We start from the raw sequence: 18,648 nt of genomic DNA on the forward strand, positions 1-18,648 counted from the left end.
GCAGCCCACGGGCGCCGTCCGAGTGGCCACGTCGCGTCCAGCGCCGCCTTCCGTTGAATGAAAGGAAGCACCATCGTGGGAGGCGGTCTCTCGGCGCTCGGATTGGCCGGCCGCGCCTCGCCGCGGTGGACGCTTCCAGCGAGGGGCCGGGGTGCGCGCGGCGCGGGACCGCGAGGGGGCGGGGGAGTGGGGGGGTCAAGCCTCAGGGACTGCTTCCGGAGCAGGGGTCAGCCTGTGCGCACGGCACGCCGGGCAGCCGCTCCCCGACCAACGGCCTTCGCCAGCGCGGCCTCCACTGCGGCTGCGCACAGGCGCTTCTAGAACCTTCCCGGGCGACCACGCGAGCACTCAGGCAAGGAGGGGCGGGCGGGAGCCCCTGAAGGTTCCAGAAGGAGCGCGAGGGGGAGCGGCGGGCGATGGGGGTGGGGGCAGGCTCCGCTCCAAGCCCGCGGTCCTGAGGGCCCCCCGCACCGTCCCAGCCCTGCTACACCCCGTTTTTCTTGTGGGGTGCCCAGCACCGTCCTCCCCTCCCATCCCCCCCTGCTGCCCTCGGTGTCCCAGCAAATGCCTCTGCGGGGGCCCCACGCCGCCGGCGCTAGTTGACTAAACGCCCCCACCTCGTGGCTCAGACGGCCCGCCCAGAGGTGGCCTCCGGTGACCACGGTGGTCATGGGGACGAGAAGGAGGAGACGGACAGACGCACGGTCGTGCTACACTTAAAGCACCCCGTGCAGTGAGAACTTTTGAAAAGGAATCTTGTTAAACGTGAGGGGTGATTTGCAGGTGCGGACGGTTGGTGCCCAGGAGAGACTAGCTTTGGGACTGGGGAGAGGTATGGCGGGAACGAAGCCAGTACATGAGCAGGAGACAGTCGTCCGCGCGCGGAAGCACTGATGGTGAAACAGGTGACGTTGGGTGGCCCTGACGGCAATAAGACGTGAAGGTGATAAGAGTCTGCTCCTTGCTTTCATTTGGAGTTGCACCGATTTTTTTGGGCCCCGACGCCCAAAGGAGTCCCACTTTGCCCTAAAAGTCAGAAAGCCTTTTCAGAAGTTTGGGGATGAAGAATGAGCACTTCTTGTGTCTTCCTTGACAAACAAGGAGCGATCTTCTATCACTAAATTCACACTCTGTTTTTAAAACTATATTTGCAGCATGTAAATCCGATCATGATTTGGTGGCCGATGAATAGAAGGGGGTGGAATAAATGTATTGCTGTTAGATTGGTTTCTGCAGTAAATGAGGGGGAAATTGTATTAATATGCTATGCAAAATTACTTCGCTGGGTGAGGATAAGTGCATATAAAGAAAAGAGCAGCGATGAAGATGTTTAAAATATAAGTAGTATGGTGAAAAGACATCGTGGAAATGAAGATAAGCGTGCAAATAGTCCCCAATCAATTGGTTGTGGGGCGTGGCATGCACGAAGGAAGGCGAGCGAGAATTCTTCCGGCTGCCCTGCAAGGTGGAAGGCTCTGTGGCCCTCTGCCAGAATGCTAGTTGGGCTGTGGGTACGTTTCTGGTTGGTCTTCATTAGCCAGGCCAAGCCGCGTGGAGACAGTTCATCTGGGGCAATGACAGGATCCGTAGTTCCTCTGATACTTGGTGTGGTTTGCATCACAGTAGCTGTAAGTACTGGAGCTCCACGACCATCAGGTGGACGTGCCTGGAGGAAACCTGGGGTCTGTTTGGCACAAGCAGACAGTGCTAGTTCCAGTGATTCCTCGCAGGGCAGGCGCTGTGACAGGGCGCGGGGTTAACGTGTCCCGGGCAGAGGGAGCAAAGTGATGGGGTATTCAGGAGCCCCCTCATTGTAGGAGAAGAGCAGCAAGGGCCATGGGGCCTGTGACAGAGGTGAAGTCCACCTCGTGGGGTTTTGACCCACCTATGCGAGCCTTCCAGCTGGTCACAGAATTCAAGGGTCAGAGTATGGTCCCAGGTGAGCTACTACTAGATTGAGTGAGCCAAGCGAGCTTCGATGTGCATCGTTGCCACCAAGAAGGGGGGAGAGGCTACATGTGTGTCAAAGAACAAGCATGTAAACCGGTATTGAATCGCCCACTTCGTTTCCTTGAAGAGCAATAATGGTTGATGTTGGAATTCTGTCTGCTTCCAATAACATGTGAACTAAGGGAATTCGGTGGCTGAAAGTGTTAAGGGTAAAAGATGGTCGGGGAACTAGCACAGAAATGCATGTTTTGCTTTGTTGTTCATGTGAAGGATGCTTCCAGAAGGTGAAATTGCCTAGTGATAACTGTGAGTGGGAGGAGTCACGGTGAGAATTGCCTAGTGATAACTATCAGTGGGAGGAGTCACGTGGTGAGAATTACCAAGGATGCCCATAGAGGTTCAGAGAAAAAGATAGATACAGCTAAATTTGGATCAAAGGAGTAAATGCAAATAAGCTGATTAAACTGTACTATTGATTCATGTTATATTATGTTCAGAATATCATGTTAGATGAAGAAGTCTAATTATAGGAAACATAACTAAGCACTAAAAAAGCTTTAAGTGTTGTCCATAATCTAACCTATATGAGTTAGCTTCTATCGCTAGAAGAGAGGACTCGTGCAGCGTAACATGCAGCTAAAGCGTAGAGGAGAGTTGGCCTTCTAGTGAGAGATGTCGGTTTAGAGCTGAGTGGTGCTGCAGAGCGTGGTGAGTATATGACACCTTGAAGACATAAAAGGGGTGGCATGAAGTGTGCGTGGCAGATTCAAAGACCTAACAAAGATATCAGGTATGTTCAAATTACATCACTATCAGTGGGGGACATATTGGTAATTAGGGTCTATTCATAATCTGATGAGTGTGTCATTTTTTATGAAACTAATTACCATATTCAATACATTCTAGAACTTTGGAATATATTCACATGTAAAGGCTGGAGCTAAATGTGAAATTGGGAAAGAAGTAACAATTAGGACACTGTTGGTGAGAGGGGAGTTGAGCTGAACCCATAGCAACACACACATGTGGGTGGGGGGTGACTGTCTCTGTCCCAATGTTTAGTTGGAGTCAAACTGCAGCCAGCTGCCAATAAGGAATTAATACAAAGTAATTGTTAGATGAAGTTTTTGATTCTTGGCGAAATCTAGAGCTAGCTGATTGGAATTCAGTTGTACTGGTTATCCTACAAGAATGCGACCTTCATCCCTAAATCGGGACATAAGGGAATAATCAGTCTCCATATGGGAAGCGACCGTAGGAGACAGCAGCTTCAAAGCCACAGTGTAGTTAGAAGTAGACACAGCAGTTGCCGTGAAACAAATAAAGCATTTGGGCAGTAATTACACGAGGCCTGGCACCCCTGGTGCTATAAAGAAAGTTGAACTGCAAGCTCATCAGAGATTGGAAATGAGGCTTCAGAGTCACAGGAGGCTTGGAGAAGAGAGGAGACGGACCTAGAAAAATAGGACTCGGTAGTGCGTGAATGAGTCACTTGTAACTTCCTTCTCTGAGTTCGTGATGAAGTCAAGGACGAAGTATTGAATGTTGGAGGTCAGCAGTCGATGGGCCGGGGCTAAGCCAGCGTGACCATGTGCTCCGAAAAAGCCCGGGGTGGGGAGCCTTCTGAAGTGACGCAGAAGGTGGTGCCACAGTGTAAACAGACGCTTTTGGACAAGAGGTGCGTTACCTTCTCATATAATATCACCTTGTCACTGGGATGTAGTGAAGGTCTCAGAAGTTACTCCTACTTAGCAGAAGTGTTAAGAAGCTAGAGGCGTAGTACTAGGCCCGAACCCGTAAAGAGTCGGTGATTGTGGGGAAGGGTCGATGGGGCATGCCCCTGAGGTGAGAGTTACACTCTAATTCTAGAAGGCTGCTGCTAGCTTAGTTTCTCGTGGCTTTAGAGTATAGAGGCCAAACAGGTTTCAGAGTGTTTGAGTGGTACTGTTTGCAGTACAAGTCGTATACGGCAGTGGTTTGACCCCCACGTGGTGGAGCATTGACACACAGTCAGTAAGCCTGGTCGCGTCGAGGAGCAGCGCCTCCATGCAGGGGACCAGGGAGAGAGTCGGTTTTAAACCCTGTGATGCGATGGCTCATGAGCATCGAGCACCTTCTGGTGACATTCCTGTAGATCTCTGCTTCTCAGAGGTGACGATCTTCAGGTTTGAGAAGCTCACTTGATGGACTTCTATGAGTGGAACTTTAGGCTAGGGAATTCGGGATAGTGGTAATTCCCCTATCACGGGTGGCTCCTTCAGCTTAGTATATAAAGAGTGCGCAGTGACGGAAGGAGAACGAGAGCCATCGTGTTCAGTAAGCTCGTTCAGTGTTTCCGTGTCTTGGGCATCTATTGTGCTAGTGTAAGTGAGTGAGCTGTAAGTATAAGTGAAGTAATATCTCCAACTAGAGAGCTCAGAAAACACTACTAAAGAAGTGCCATCATTGAAGACAAGACATTCTAGGGGGATGAGGTCTTTTGTAATCCCCATCGAAAGGCTAGTCCCGTGGATAGGAAGGATTTTAGCCTGTACTTCAACTCTGACAATGTTGAGCAGTGATTCTACTAATGTCTCAGGTCAAGAAAGTCCTGGTGCTTATGGGGTGGATGGAAACTAACTTGAGGGGGATCCGTACACCCTTTCTTGGGGCTTAAGCTTTGACTAAATAAATTCCTCAGATGTTTGATACAGTCGAGGGCGGCATTTGGTTCCTGCACTGTTAATTACAGTTCATTCTACTGTTGTGACTTCACATTGCAAGCAAAAGCTGCTCAGTTGGTAAGGTCATTCAGATGACTGCTGTGTGAGAGAGAAAGGAGCCTATGGGAGATCAGGTGTTTCCCCCCTGTCGGCGTGCAGAGTCTGAAGAACCGTGTGGCCTCCCTGGACGCCCAGGACACGGTGCAGGCAAAAGTGTCCGTGCCTGCAGATGTAACAGGGCCGTGGGTTTGGGCTCAGGTGGAGCTTCATAGAGAACCTGCGACTAGCGGAGCTGTAATCAGGGATGAGGCCTCTGTCATAGTGAGGACAGCCGCTCTTGCTAAAACGTAGTCTCATAGAAATCGACGTCTAAGGATGAGTCAGCTCATGTAATGCCCCAGAGTCCCAGAGTGAAACCTAAAGCCCGTCATATAGCAGGTGCTCATTTACTATTTGCTGTATGCGAGGCAGTGAATCTGCTCACCATGGTGACTCCCGTGGGAATGGCAGTCGTTGGTGCGGCAGATGTGAAATGGTCGAGGGTCTCCATCCCCTCCACCTGTAAAGACGTGAGGGCTGGTAGGAGTAAGCCAAGGAACCCGACTGATGTTGCATGCCATTGAGGTCACTGGGACCCCAGCGAACAGGCCCTTGCCCGGTCCTGTGCCATCTGGACAAGCATTCCTGAGCTGGAGCGCGTGGCTGCAGCCACAGGGCCAGTCCAGCTCAGACAGGGCCTTCCTCTACGACGCTGGCCCTCCGCCTTCCTAAACAAGATGTCCTTCCCCAGGGACTGGACCCTCCTGACCCCATGCCCAAGGGTGAAGTCTTCCCACCCTTACCTCTCAGGAGCACTCTGGCCTCACTTAAAAAAAATCATTTTATTAGGGCTCATACAACTCCTATCACCATCCATCCATCCATCCATTGTGTAAAGCACATTTGTACATTCGTTGGCCTCATCATCCTCAAAACGTTTGCTCTCCACTTATGCCCCTGGCATCACCTCCTCTTTTTCTCCCTCCCTCCCCACTCCCCCCTCCTCATGAACCCTTGATAATTTATAAATTATTAGTTTGTCATACCTTACACTGTCCGATGTCTCCCTTCACCCACTTTTCTGTTGTCCGTCCACCAGGCAGGAGGTCCATGTAGATCCTTGTCATTGGTTCCCCCTTTCTAACCCGCCCTCTCTCCACCCTCCCAGCATCGCCACTCACACCACTGGTCCTGAAGGGACCATCCGTCCGGGATTCCCTGTGTTTCCAGTTCTGATCTGTACCAGTGTACATCCTCTAGTCTAGCCAGATTTGTAAGGTAGAATTGGGATCATGATTGTGGGGGTGGGGGTATGGAGGGCAGAGGAAGCATTTAGGAACTAGAGGAAAACTTTTATGTTTCATCGTTGCTACACTGCACCCTGACTGGCTCGTCTTCACCCCGCGACCCTTCTGTGACGGGATGTCCAATTCAGCTCTCACTTTTTTTTATTATAATCATTTTATTGGGGCCTTGTACAATTTTTGTCACAATCCATACATCCATCCATTGTGTCAGGAACATACGTACACTTGTTGCCATCATCATTCTGAAAACATTTGCCTTCTGCTTGAGCCCTTAATACCTGCTGCTCATGTTCCCCTTCCCTCCACACTCCCCCTACCTCATGAACCCTTCATCATTCATAAATTATTATTATTTTCTCATAGATTACTCTGTCCGACGTCTCCCTCCACCGCCTTCTCTGCTGTCCCTCCCCCAGGGAGGAGGCTATACATAGATTCTTGTAATCAGTTCCCCATTTCTGCCCCCACATTCGCTCCACCCTCCAGGCATCGCCACTCTCACCACTGGTCCTGGAAGTCATCTGTCCTGGATTCCCTGTGTTTCCAGTTGCTATCTGTACCTATGTATATCCTCTGGTCTAGCCAGATTTGTAAGGTAGAAGTGGGATCACGATAGTGGGGGGAGGAAGCATTTCAGAACTAGAGGAAAGTTATATGTTTCATGGTTACCACCCTGCACCCTAACTGGCTCATCTCCTCCCCTCAAACTTTCAGTAAGGGGTGTCTGGTTGGCTACCCATGGGCTTTGAGTCTCCACTCTGCACTCACTCCCATTTTCAATGATAGTATTTTTTTGTTCCTTGATGCTTGATACCTTATCCCTTCGACAGTTCGTGGTCACACAGGCTGGTGTGTATCTTCCATGTTGGCTTTGTTACTTCTGAGCTAGATGGCCACTTTTTTATCTGTGAGCCTTTGAGACCCCAGATGCTATATCTTTTCATAGTTGGGTACCATCAGCTTTCTTCTCGACATTTGCTTGTGCAGACATTTGTCTTCATTGGTCATATCAGGGAGGTGGGCACCCACTGATAGGATTTTCGGTTCTTTGATGTCTGATAACTGGTCCCTTCTACACCTCATGGTCAGCCAAGCTGGTGGCCTTGTTCCACGTGGGCTTTGATACTTCTCAGCTAGATTGCAGCATGGGGTCTTCAAGCCTTTAAGACCCCCAGACCTATATCTTTTGATAGCCTGGCACCGTCAGTTTTCTTCACCACATTTGCTTATGCACACATTTTTCTTCAGCAATGCTGTCGGGAAGGTGTGCATCCTGGAATGCCAATTTAATAGAACAACGTATTCTTGCATTGAGTAAGTGCTTGAGTGGAGGCCCAATGTCCATCTGCTGCCTTAATACTAAACCTATGAATATATGCACATAGATCTGTTTCCTCACACTCATACATATTTACATGTGCATTCCAGTCTTTAGGCCTCTACCTAGTTCTTTCCTCTATTTCCTTTCACTTTCCTCTTGTCCACTATCATGCTCAGCCTTCATTTGGGTTTCAGTAATTTCTCTCGGTTACCTTGCCCTTGCTGAATCCCTACCAGGCCACTCACACCTTCCTTGCTACTGATTTTGGATCACATATTGCTCCCCTGTCCCTGGGTTGGTCGGCACCACCTCCTTGCCCCCTCCTCCCTCTCTCCTGTGTCCACCCAGAACCATTGGTCCCATTGGTTTCTCCTCCAGACTATTCATCCAGTCTGTCTTATCTAGATAGATCTGTAGAGAGAATAATATGCACCAAAAAGCAAGTCATAGCTAGATAGGCAATGAGTGAGAACACAGCTATGACAATAAAAAAGGAAACCAATTACCCATAGAAGAATAAATTCATTAAAAGAAAAAAAAATTTTTAAAGAAAGAAAAACCTGTAAATAGATCAAGATCTGATTTAATCTCTAGGTGTGTCATTCAGTCAGGTCCAGTAAGAGTATGTTCAGATCTAGCCGTAGAAACGATGAAGAGGAGGAGGGAATGGAGTAACATATTCAAAAAATTGAAGGAAAACAACACAAACACAAGAATACTTTACCCAGCCAAATTATCTGTTAAGATAGATGGAGAAGTAAGAGTCTTCCCAGACAGGGACAACCTCAAAGAATACATAAAACGAACCCCAGCCCTACAAAAGATTCTTGCGGATCCAGTATGGGAAGACGATCAACACTCACCGAGGGCAAATAAGAGACCATCACACAGAACAACTCCACCCATAGGGAGACAAAGAGGAAACAGCCCCCAGGATAGCATCAGCTCAGTAGTGGAATGAAGGCAAACATAAACCACACACAATACAAGCAGAGAAGATAGGTAGACAGGAAAATATCAAACACAAAAGGTACAAGATGACATCACAGTGTCTACAGATAGATATAATAACACTGAACATCAATGGCCTGAACTCAAGCATTAAAAGGAAGAGGCTAACAGACTGGCTCAGGAAACATAACCCATCGATCTGCTGCCTCCAGGAGACTCATCTCAAGCTCTCAGACAAAAACAGGTTGATAATTAAAGACTGGAGAAAAAGATACCAAGCAAACAGTAATGCAAAAAAGGCAGGGGTAGCGATCTTAATATCTGACCAAACTGGCCTCAAGATACAGGCCATACCAAGAGACAAGGAGGGGCACTCGAGAATGCCCAAGGGAACAATAGACCAAGAACCAGTGAGTATAATAAACATGCATGCACCTAAGGAGAGACCTGCGAAACTCGTAAATCAAATAGATACTCCAAAAAATGAAAAAATAGATCACAGGCTCAACAATTATAGTTGGTGACTTTAATAAACCACTCTCTGATAAAGACAGATCATTGGGAAAGAAACTCAACAAGGAGGCTCCAGATCTAAATAGCACAATTAGACAACTTGACTTGATAGGTATTTTCAGAGCTTTCCACCCACATGCAAATTAATTCACATTATTTTCAAACCCACATAGGACATATTCAAAAATAGACCACCTGCTGGGACACAAGTTGAACTTGAGTAAATTCAAGCACATAGAGATCATACAGATCTCTCTCTCTGATCATTGTGTGTCATAAAGCTGGAAATCAACAGAAGGACGGTGAAGAAAACAATGGTCAACAACTGCAGGAGGAACAGTCTCCTATTACTAAAGGAGTGGGTATTGACCCAGATCAGAGAAGAACTCAGGAAGTTTCTAGAAACCAGTGAGAACGAAAATACGAAGTACCAAAACCTGTGGGATGCAGCAAAGGCATTTATCAGAGGAAGGCTGCTAGCGAGAAACGCACACATGAAAAAGAAGAGACTCATAGATGATATGCTGACACAAAACTTACATCAATTAGAGCAGAGTCAACAGCTCTCCCTTTTTCCAGAAGGATTGGTCCGCCCTTTTAGCAGTGTGTGGTCCTTTCCGTCATCTTCTCCAGTACCACAATCCAAATGCATCCATGTTTTTCAGGCTTCTTTATTCAGGGTTCAACTTTCACAGGCAAAAGAGGCCATTGAAAATGTCATGAGTTAGGTCCTGTGTACCGTAGCCCGCCACGTCACATCTTTGCTTCAAGACGTCTGGTGCGGCAGAGTGACCCAATGCCTTTGGATTCCCTGACTGCTGCTTCCGTGAGACCTGATTGTGGATGCAAGCCAGATGAAATCCTTGAGAACCTGAGCTTTGACTCCATTTGGCTTGGTGTTCCTGATGGGGCCGGTGGGAGGACTTGGGTCTTGTTGACAGCACATTCAGGTGCACACTGAGGGCGGCGGCGCTGCTGCTACCAGCAAGTGCTTCATGGCCCCGCACTCGCAGCGAGCTTGGCCGTGTCATGTGCCTAGCGCACGTTCGGAGTCAGCCTTCCTCCAATCCTGAGGACACACTCTTCTCCACGTAAGCCGCTCCGCTGATGGTTTGCTCCGCACACAGATGAAGGACGTGCGGGAGGACACAGCCGGGTGGCACCTTTCCCTGATGTCAAAGCATGCAGCAGTCCCCTTTTCTCTCTGGACACCTGTCTCTGGATCCGTGTACAACATCCACATGAGCACAATGGAATGTTAGGATGGTGTTCCGGTTCCTCTCAAGGCTATCCATACTTTGTGATGATCCACACCTCCAAGTTCCTTGGCATAGTCAACGAAACGCAAGTAAGTACTCTTTGGCATCCTCTGCTCAGAGCCAAGACCCACGTGACAGCTGCAGTGGTCTGACTTGTCCCATGTCGTCTTCGGTGCCAGCAGGAGCCTCTGGCTGTTCCCCGTCAGGGGGCTGCTGCAGCCCTTGTTGGATGCTCTGTAGCTGACTTTGCCGTGGACTTCAGGCCAGTGATCTTGTCCAGTACCTTGAGCCTTCCGTTGAGTCACCTTTCTTGGGAACTGCTGACGAACCTGGGTCTCTTCCAGTCTTAGCTGTCTTCCACATGTTCCGGCAGAGAGAGTCAGTGCTGCCTTCCAGTGCGTCCTCAGCCTCTTGAGAGACTCCCCTGGTGCTCCATCAGTTCCCGGAGCTGTGTTGTGGCTAAGGATGTCAGTGCCCGTGAACTTCTTCCTTGAGGCCCATTGCTTCTTGCTCATATTCTAACTCCGGACACGGCAGAATATGGACTAGCACGTTTGCTGAGGAGACACTGTAGTCTTTCCATCTTCTCTTGGTATTGCCCGTACCAGTCAGTGTTTTGGCCACAGCATCTTGCCATCAAGTCATGGATTTGTTGTTGTTGTTCGGCGTACAATATGCTGCAGACGTGTTTCCATTTTGGTTTTCTAACTCTGGGTCATTAGAAGAGATCCCTTTGTCTTCCAGCTCTGCCTTTGAAAGGTTCTCATAAAGGCTCATGAGGGAGGGGGGAGCAGGGAGGGAGGGGGCAAAAAAAGAGGAACTGATGCGGAGGGCTTGAGTGGAGAGAAAATGCTTTGAGAGTGATTAGGGCAAAGAATGTACGGATGTGTTTTATACAATTGATGTATGTATATGTGTGGATTGTGATAAGAGTTGTATGAGCCCCTAATAAAATGTAAAAAAAGTAAAGTAAAAAAAATGATTAGGGCAGGGAATGTACAGATGTGCTTTGTACAATTGATGTGTATATATATGTATATATATACATATAAATGTATGGATTGTGATAAGAGTTGTATGAGCCCCTAATAAAACGTTTTAAAAAAAAAAAGAAATGTTCTCGGCTGCTCTCTGCCTTCATCCGTTCTTCTGAGAGTATGAGCGGGAACTGTCCAGTGCGGGGGTCCACTGTTAGACCGGAGGGTTCCATGACTGGCACAGCTACAGAGTCTGAGGAGCCCCAGAGTTTCAGCAGGATCCCAGGCAGTAGGCTGCACGAGGTGGGACTCTGAGGTCAGCCTGCCACCGTGTCTGTGGTCAGCCTGCCTCTCTGCTGGCTCCTGGCTGAAGCGTTTCTCCCAGAAAGTTGTGGCCCAGCGACCCGAGACCCCTGAGGAGGAGTACTGGCTTTGCCCCTACTGGCCCTGCCTGAGCGGCGCCCTTCACCTGGGAGGATACGCCTTTGCTGCACAGACACCTGGGGCTGGGAGGTTGAGTTGCTACGCTGGAAGCAGCTCTGGGAGACTGCAGAGGGGCATCCATGGGCCTGTAAGGAAGGTGATACTGGCCCTTCCAGCACGCTGGCATGAGCGTGGAGAAGGGTCACAGGTGCTGGCAACACAGCCAACGCCACCCCTGGCGCTGAAAGTGTCCTGGATCAGGGAAGGACTGTTGGAAGGGGAGACATGTGGCGTGGCTGGGCTGCCAGAGAGGCATCTGACTGACCCCAGGAGGCAGGCCCCCACTAATGGGACACTGGTTTCCTCTCTTGCAGCAGAAGCTCCATCTGGACACGATGACCCTCTTGGTCTTGCTTATGGTCGTGGGACTTCCTCTGGGAGAGTCCAGTCTCACCAGGTCCATGGTTGAAGCCAACGTCACAGAGCCACCAGTGGAGACCAACTTCAGCCAGGCACTGATGAAGACCATCCTCGCCCAGCCCCTGGTGGAGAACAAGCTCACGCTGTCCCTGATGGAGACCAGCGTCAACCAGTCCCCAGTGGAGACCAGCGTCAACCAGTCCCTGGTGGAGACCAGCCTGAACCAGTCCTTGGTGGAGCCTAGGCTCCTGGTGACGTTTACCCCAGGCGGTCCCTCTCGTTGTAAGTCTCAGCTTCGGGCTGCCCAGACAGGGAGGAGAATGTTCCCGGAATTCTCATAGATTGTGGCCATGATCATGGGATTCTCCTGTCCGTGCAGTCGGGCTTTGCAGGCCATGTTTGGGGGATTTTGCTGAGCAGAGAGTCCCCACAAAATGCCAGGCCAGGAGGTCAGAGCCAAGGGACACTGAGCAGGGCCCGGGCCTGTCAGGAGCAGCCCCACTCCCCTTGGTGAGCAAATCAGAACAGATCTGGACCAGGTGGTGGCATTGTGCCCTGAGACTGCCCCAGCAGCAGGGTGAGGGGGGTGTCCATTCACCTCAGCCTGCCATCGGCATCCGGGGGACGCATCCCTGAGGGGAGCTCTCCAGGGGCTGGTTTCCCGAGACTTGACCACATTGCTCCTCTCTCCCCCCTAGGGTCCTTCAATGTGTCCTGCCATGCGTGTACCAGTATGAACAACTTTGCTTGCCCACGAATCATTGAATGCCCCTATCACACCAGGCGATGCATGATTGTCTCCATTCGTAAGTACCTGTAGGGAGGGCTCTGTAGGGAGTGTGGTGGCCCAGGCCTGTTTACCCAGCACAGGCTCCGTCTTTACACAGCCAGGCGTCCTGCCGGCAGTGCGTGTCGCACAGGGCCTGACCTGTGTCCTGGCAGAGCCGGAAGTCTGGGCATGGCTCCTCAGGCTGTCTGTCCCTCTCGGGGGGTCACGCCGGTTCCACCAAAGGACTCCATCCTGACCTTTCCAGAGAGCTCCACGGAGGCAGGCCAAGGACAGGGCCCAGCACCAGCCCCGGGAGATCCTAGCCCAGGCCGGGCGTGGCGGGGTCAGGACACAGCCTGACCTTGCTTCTCTGAGGGCTCTTCCTCTGTGAGAAGGAAGCCATGGGACCGGATATTGTGCGCCACGGGACCCGGGGGCAAAGTGGCCGAGCCCAGGGCAGGAGTTGCAGATGACCTGGATGGGGGCTCTTGTGCTCTAGTGTCTGTGACCGTTTACTGGTCATCTGTGCTCTGTTCTGAAGTGACAGGTGCTGCGCACAGGGCCCTGGGTGGGAGCCATCCTCTGATGGGGCCTCCTCAGGGCACCAGCTGCGTTTTGGACCCTGGCACTTGTGTGGGTTTGGGGGAGCAGCGGGAGGGCTTGCAGGCCAGGGTCTGATGGTGGCCCAGGGGGTGCTGTGTGGTTCCATTTAGGGCTGCTTGAGATCAATCTTGGAACTGTGTCCCCGAGACTCCCCGGCCTAGAGTCCTCTGGGATGTGGTTGACAGAGGTAGTGCTGAGTAAAATCTACACAGTTGGCATGCATCCATGACTCTCCTCTGGACAGGCAGGGAGACCACGTTGGGGTCACTGGAAGTCCTGGCCTCCCCCAGGCTCAGCACTCTGCTCCATGCCTACCTTTCCTCCCCACTGCCCACCACCCTTCCTAGACCTCCTAGAGAGTCACAGAGGCCTGGTGGTGAAGCTGAAACACATCTGTACAAGAGGTCCCTTCCCAGAGTCCAAGCCAGACAGGCCTCCTGTACGGGACATTCCTGCAGAGTGGACGTCTGCCCCCAGTGGACCGCACTGGAGTTCCTCTCTGACCTCAGAGACGGCTCTCCTGCTCAGTGGCCCCTGTATGGATGAGGCCCCTCCTGCCACGGTGTCTGGCCTGAGAGTGCCTGGAGGGACCCCAACAGCACCGGGCTCAATCGGAACCGCAGGCTCTCAGACCCGGGAACGTCTGCTTTGTGTTGACTCCTTGGCTCCTGCAGGATGGGTCCCTAAAAGCCTCTATGGAAACAGTGTGAAACCAGGGACCCGTGGCTGTGCCACCCAAGCTCCGCTTCCTCTGACCTTGCTCTCATGAGCAAGGTGACAGCCAGGACAAATGAAATTGCCTTCTATCCGCCATCAAGGTAGCTTCTGGGAAGCTGACCTTCCTCACTCTCAGCATCCTCCTCCACACGGGCGCCGCCGTGTGTGCGAACACAAGCCCCAGAGACCCAAAAACGCATACCCACAGTGTCCAGCATGCAGCACATGAGCAATGGTCACTCTCCAACCCGAGCCTGTCCGCATGGACAAAGGAGAGACTAGCAGAAGCCAATGCTGATCTAAAGCGCGTTTCGTCATCCTCTGGGAACTGTTGTCAACTGGGCATTACAAAGAAGCTGTAGGAGCAGATACGGAAGAACTGGACACTCGTAAAGGGCCACAAAGGACCACTTGGAAAGTGTGCCGTGAAACCTGACCCAGTGTGTGGACTTGCTGTCAGAGCCACGTGAAGGCACGAGGAGCTCAATGAAGTCAGAGCTCCAATGAGATGTCGCCCTCGGCAAGCAGAGGCACGAGGGAGGCTTCGGGGGTAAAGGGAGTAGGTGAGAGCCCGTGTCCACTGCGCCGACTGCTCCACCTCCCACGGTTTCTGACGTGAAACTCTCTGGTGGAGGTAAGCTGTCGCCACGTTGGCTGGGCCGGGCCTTTCAGTGGATGAGCATGCAGAGACCGACTGCTCAGTTGGCAGCTCTGGGCCGGAATGCCTGGCTGGGCAGTGCGGTCAGATGCCAGTACCCCGGACGGGGAGAAGAGACTGCAGTACCTAGCGCAGCAGCAGCAGCGCAGCCGGCAAAGGGCAGCGGCAGTCAATGCAGAAGTCATGATGGAGGCCATGATCGTGTTCACGAGACTCGGGAGAAGGCCCGGAGGTAGAGGAGGAAGAGCAATTGGCCAGAAAAGGAGGCATCCCCCTGCGGGCTTCAGTTCTAGAAGAGGCCACACTGGCCCCTTTGCGCAGCCTTCCTGTGGTAGCACGCCAGGAACACCACTCTCCGCGTGCTGTCCAGGAAGCTTCCACCGGAGTGGACTGCCGAGCCTGCCTCTGTGGGTGACGGGTCTGGGGAAGCGTCCACCACGTGTGCCGGGAGGCTTCTTGGATCAGGGGCTCAGCCTGCTTTGTGATTGTTGGCAGCTTGCAGGCTCTGGTCAACAGACTCGGCAGATGACCCATTGCTGTGGCTCAGTGTTGACCCATAAGTGCCCCACGGGGGTGCGCAGGCCGTCAGCCTTTACAGAAGCAGAACTGCCCTATTTCTCCTGCAGAGAGGCTGCGGGGCTGGCTCCATGCCTGCTGCCTGGCCACCGCACCATGGGGGAGGGCTCTCTGCAGTGAGTCTAGCCTGTGCCAGTGAAGTGTCTGCAGCCCGCAGTGCAAGTGAAGGCTGTGTCCTCCTGAGAGGGGACCGGCTGCTTTGTGACCCCTCTGGAGGGACTGCACCTTGGAATCGACAAGGCAGGGAACCCTCTGCCCCCAGCCCTGCAGAATCAGGGAGAGCAGCAGAGCGAGGCCACAGCCCGAGGAGAGCTGTGGCCCTGGCCAGTGGCTGAAAGCCCAAGACACGGAGAGGCTACGTCTGGGGCCTGTGAGCAGCCAGACAGAGCCCGTCCCGGGGGTGCGAGGGGTGGTAGGTGGTGGGGGGGGTGGAGTCCATCATGGTGGGCAGGGGCTGAGAGCAGAAGGGAGACTTGTCCACATGTGTCTGGATCCTTATTTGTACGTGTCCCCTACTGATTCCCACCCCGGGATGTGCCCTGGTACTTGCTAAGCCACTGAACTGCCAGTCTGGGGGGTTGCTGGTGTGAGCCCTGGTTTGAAGGTTTAGTACAGGGGCCAGGTCTGACCTCTACCTCACAGGAACCAGCCTGATCTCCCCTGACAAGAGACAGGTTCCAATCCTGCCCTTTGACACTAGGGCTTCCTCAGAACACTCCAAGAATGGACACTGGAAGGAAGAGCGATTGATCTCCCACCAGGTGTCTGGGCTCAACGTGTTGGGAAGACTGAACTCAATCGAAGGCCCAAGGGGAGGACCCATCCCAAGCCCCTCTCTCAGCACCGAGTGACTTCCCGCACGCCTCATCCTTCCCCCACTGGGAGGCACATCACGCCCACCCGAGCCCGTGTCTTCTCATCCCCTGCTTCTCCGTGGCTCCTACGAGACCCACGTGGGTCTGGCTGGAGCCCATCCTACCCGGACACTTTTCAGGGTTCTGAGGTGGAGGTAAATGTGGCGGGCTGGATGGGACATGCGTCCAGCAGAGGCTGTGCTTGGAGCAGGCAGACCCCCCAGTGGGCTTCACCATGATCTCTCAGTCAAGAATCGCAGGCAGTGTTGTCCATTTGGGACTCGCATGTGTGTGCAGCTGGGCCCTGGCTGGCTGGGCGGGGTGTACTAGGGGGTTGGTGGGGGGCGCGGCACATTGCCAAATCCAGGCATGACCATCTCTCGTCTCTTCTGTAGGTTTGAACCGTCGTCAGCTCCTCGTCTGGAAGGACTGTGCTTTCAACTGCTCGTTTGTATACCCAAGTGAACAGCCCCCTGAGACACCAAGAAAAATCACCACAGACACCAGCCTGTATTTTGTGCAGTGCTGCCAAGGTTCACAGTGCAACCGCGGAGGACCTACTAATTTTGAGCGGGACATGATTCCCTATGAACCAATTGAGGAGGAGCTTCCTGAAGGCGCCGTGTGTTTGGGGCCATCTGCCTTTGCCCTGAGCCTGGTCTCCATCATCATCAGCGACACACTGACTTGAGGACCTGTTCCTCTTCAGCACTGCCTCAGACTCTGGTCTTGTGTGACCAGAGGCACACCTCTGAGCCTGGCCCTGCTGTGCCACTTCCCCTATCATGGTTCAAGTCTAACCGGGGAATAAAGGCGGGCCTGTGAACCACTCGTGTGAGCATTGTCTGCCTGCTCAGACCTGGTCTCTCTGGGCTTACCTTGAGCTTCAGTGTGGGCCTGCTGCTCCTCCTTCCTTCAGAGATGCCGAGCCTTTGTTTTACAAATGGCCCTTCAGCTAAATGCATGCAGTCAGCCCTGCAGGGGTGCTCTCTGTGGGCTGGAGGGGAGCTCAGGGTCACTCTGGTGTCCCAGCTCTGCTCTCCAGTCTCCTGGGTCAGGCCGGGTGCTCAGGGACACCCGGAGCAATAGGGCCTGTCCTGTAGCCAAGTCCTGTGGCCCCGTGGGCGTGTCTGGGTCTGCAGGAGGAGTTTCTCCCACCCCCCACCCCCCACCCTACCCCGAATGCCTGGCTGCACACAGAGCTGAAAGTGAAGGGTCCTGACTCACTGGTGCTGCAATGGTGTTGCAGGGGGAGTAGGTGGTTGTTGCTGCTGCAGCTCTGCTTGCAGCCCTGCTCAGCACTGCATCCCTGGGCGTGGGTTGGGGGTGGGGGGGCTGAGACTTCAGACCTTCCTGTTTCCTGTTGCTACTGCAGCAATCCTGCTCCTGACGGTTCCTCTATGGAGACAAAATGCCCACACTCTGTTTGTCATACTGTGAAGCTATCAAAGGTGAATCAAACCCGCAGGATCACCCACGGTTACTTGCATTATAGTTCAACAATTTAACTACTCTAAGGACTGCTAATGATAGGCGAATTAAAAAACATATGTATGTATATCCCTGCAAGAACTGGAGAGGGTGTGTTGGGGTTAGAACTCTTAGATAGGGCTCATAATTGTTGACCATTGTGGGGAGCTACATGGCGCTAGCTTTAAATACTGGGGTACAGAGAGCATACCACTTCACACTAGCTGTGTTCGACAGGTCCACTGTGAAATAAGAGACAGAGCACAACCTTATGCTTGCCCTTTCGTAGACATTGCTCAACGAGGCGCAGTAAACACCTGGAGCTGGAGGAAGCCCAAGTTCTATCGGGCAGAATGTATAAAGAAAGCCCGGCACACAGGCACAGTGGGCTCCCACCCAGCCCTGCACACAGTGTGACGTCTGAAGCCCCTGGACACGGTGGCCTGCACACTGCTCCGCGTGGAAACACCCAAGGAGGTGGCGGCTTCTGCCCTGGGCTGTGTACTCCTTTCACCCTGTCGTCTCCACGAAACGAGGTGGCGAGCCAGTGCTGTGCCCACGAGCTGTGTGCCATGGCCCTGACTGGACCGAAGGGCATTGGAGTTTGTGCTTATGTGGACTTCTTAATGCCCCTTTGACAGAGGAGAGCCTCCCTCAGCGAGGTCAGCTTCTCGCGACGAGGGGAGCAGGAGACCACCACTCAGTTGCTACCAAACAATATTGAGATTCTCCCCCTGCCAAAAAACAAAAAGAACAAACGCCATGCTATGTGACCCCTAGAGACCACGTGGGGGAGGGTCGCTGATGGCTCAGCTTCTGAGACTAGAACCCTTTTCAGCAGTGCGGAGCCTGCTTTATCTCCTGCAGAGTAACTCGTGATTTCAATCTGCTGACCTGGTAGATTGCAGCCCACACATCACCACTATGTCACCAGGGCTAAGGTCACTCCCACCAAAGTGACAAGTGAACCTTACTGGAAATTCCAGTCACGATGGGGACAGAGGAACTTAGATGTCTCTGAGAATGTCATTACACTTCTGGTGGAGGAGCAACCTCCCATCAGAGACCAAAACAAACAAAATCGCTAACAATCCTCACTCAGAACCCAAGGGGAGGGTACACTCGCTCCTGTGTTCCTA

At 52.4% G+C, this 18,648-nt stretch overlaps 1 protein-coding gene across 1 annotated transcript; it reads left to right on the top strand.

Annotated features, from left to right (window-relative positions):
• Nucleotides 1–11,822: 11,822 nt before the first annotated feature.
• On the top strand, nucleotides 11,823–16,832 carry LOC142448627 (glycosyl-phosphatidylinositol-anchored molecule-like protein). The gene is made up of 3 exons (XM_075550561.1): nucleotides 11,823–12,144; nucleotides 12,561–12,668; nucleotides 16,435–16,832. Exons 1-3 carry the CDS (start codon nucleotides 11,838–11,840, stop codon nucleotides 16,728–16,730), a joined length of 711 nt encoding a protein of 236 aa, XP_075406676.1. The 5' UTR covers nucleotides 11,823–11,837; the 3' UTR covers nucleotides 16,731–16,832.
• The last annotated feature ends 1,816 nt before the right edge of the window (nucleotides 16,833–18,648 follow it).

Source organism: Tenrec ecaudatus, chromosome 5 (genome assembly GCF_050624435.1).
Source record: "Tenrec ecaudatus isolate mTenEca1 chromosome 5, mTenEca1.hap1, whole genome shotgun sequence".
Lineage (NCBI taxonomy): Eukaryota > Metazoa > Chordata > Mammalia > Afrosoricida > Tenrecidae > Tenrec > Tenrec ecaudatus.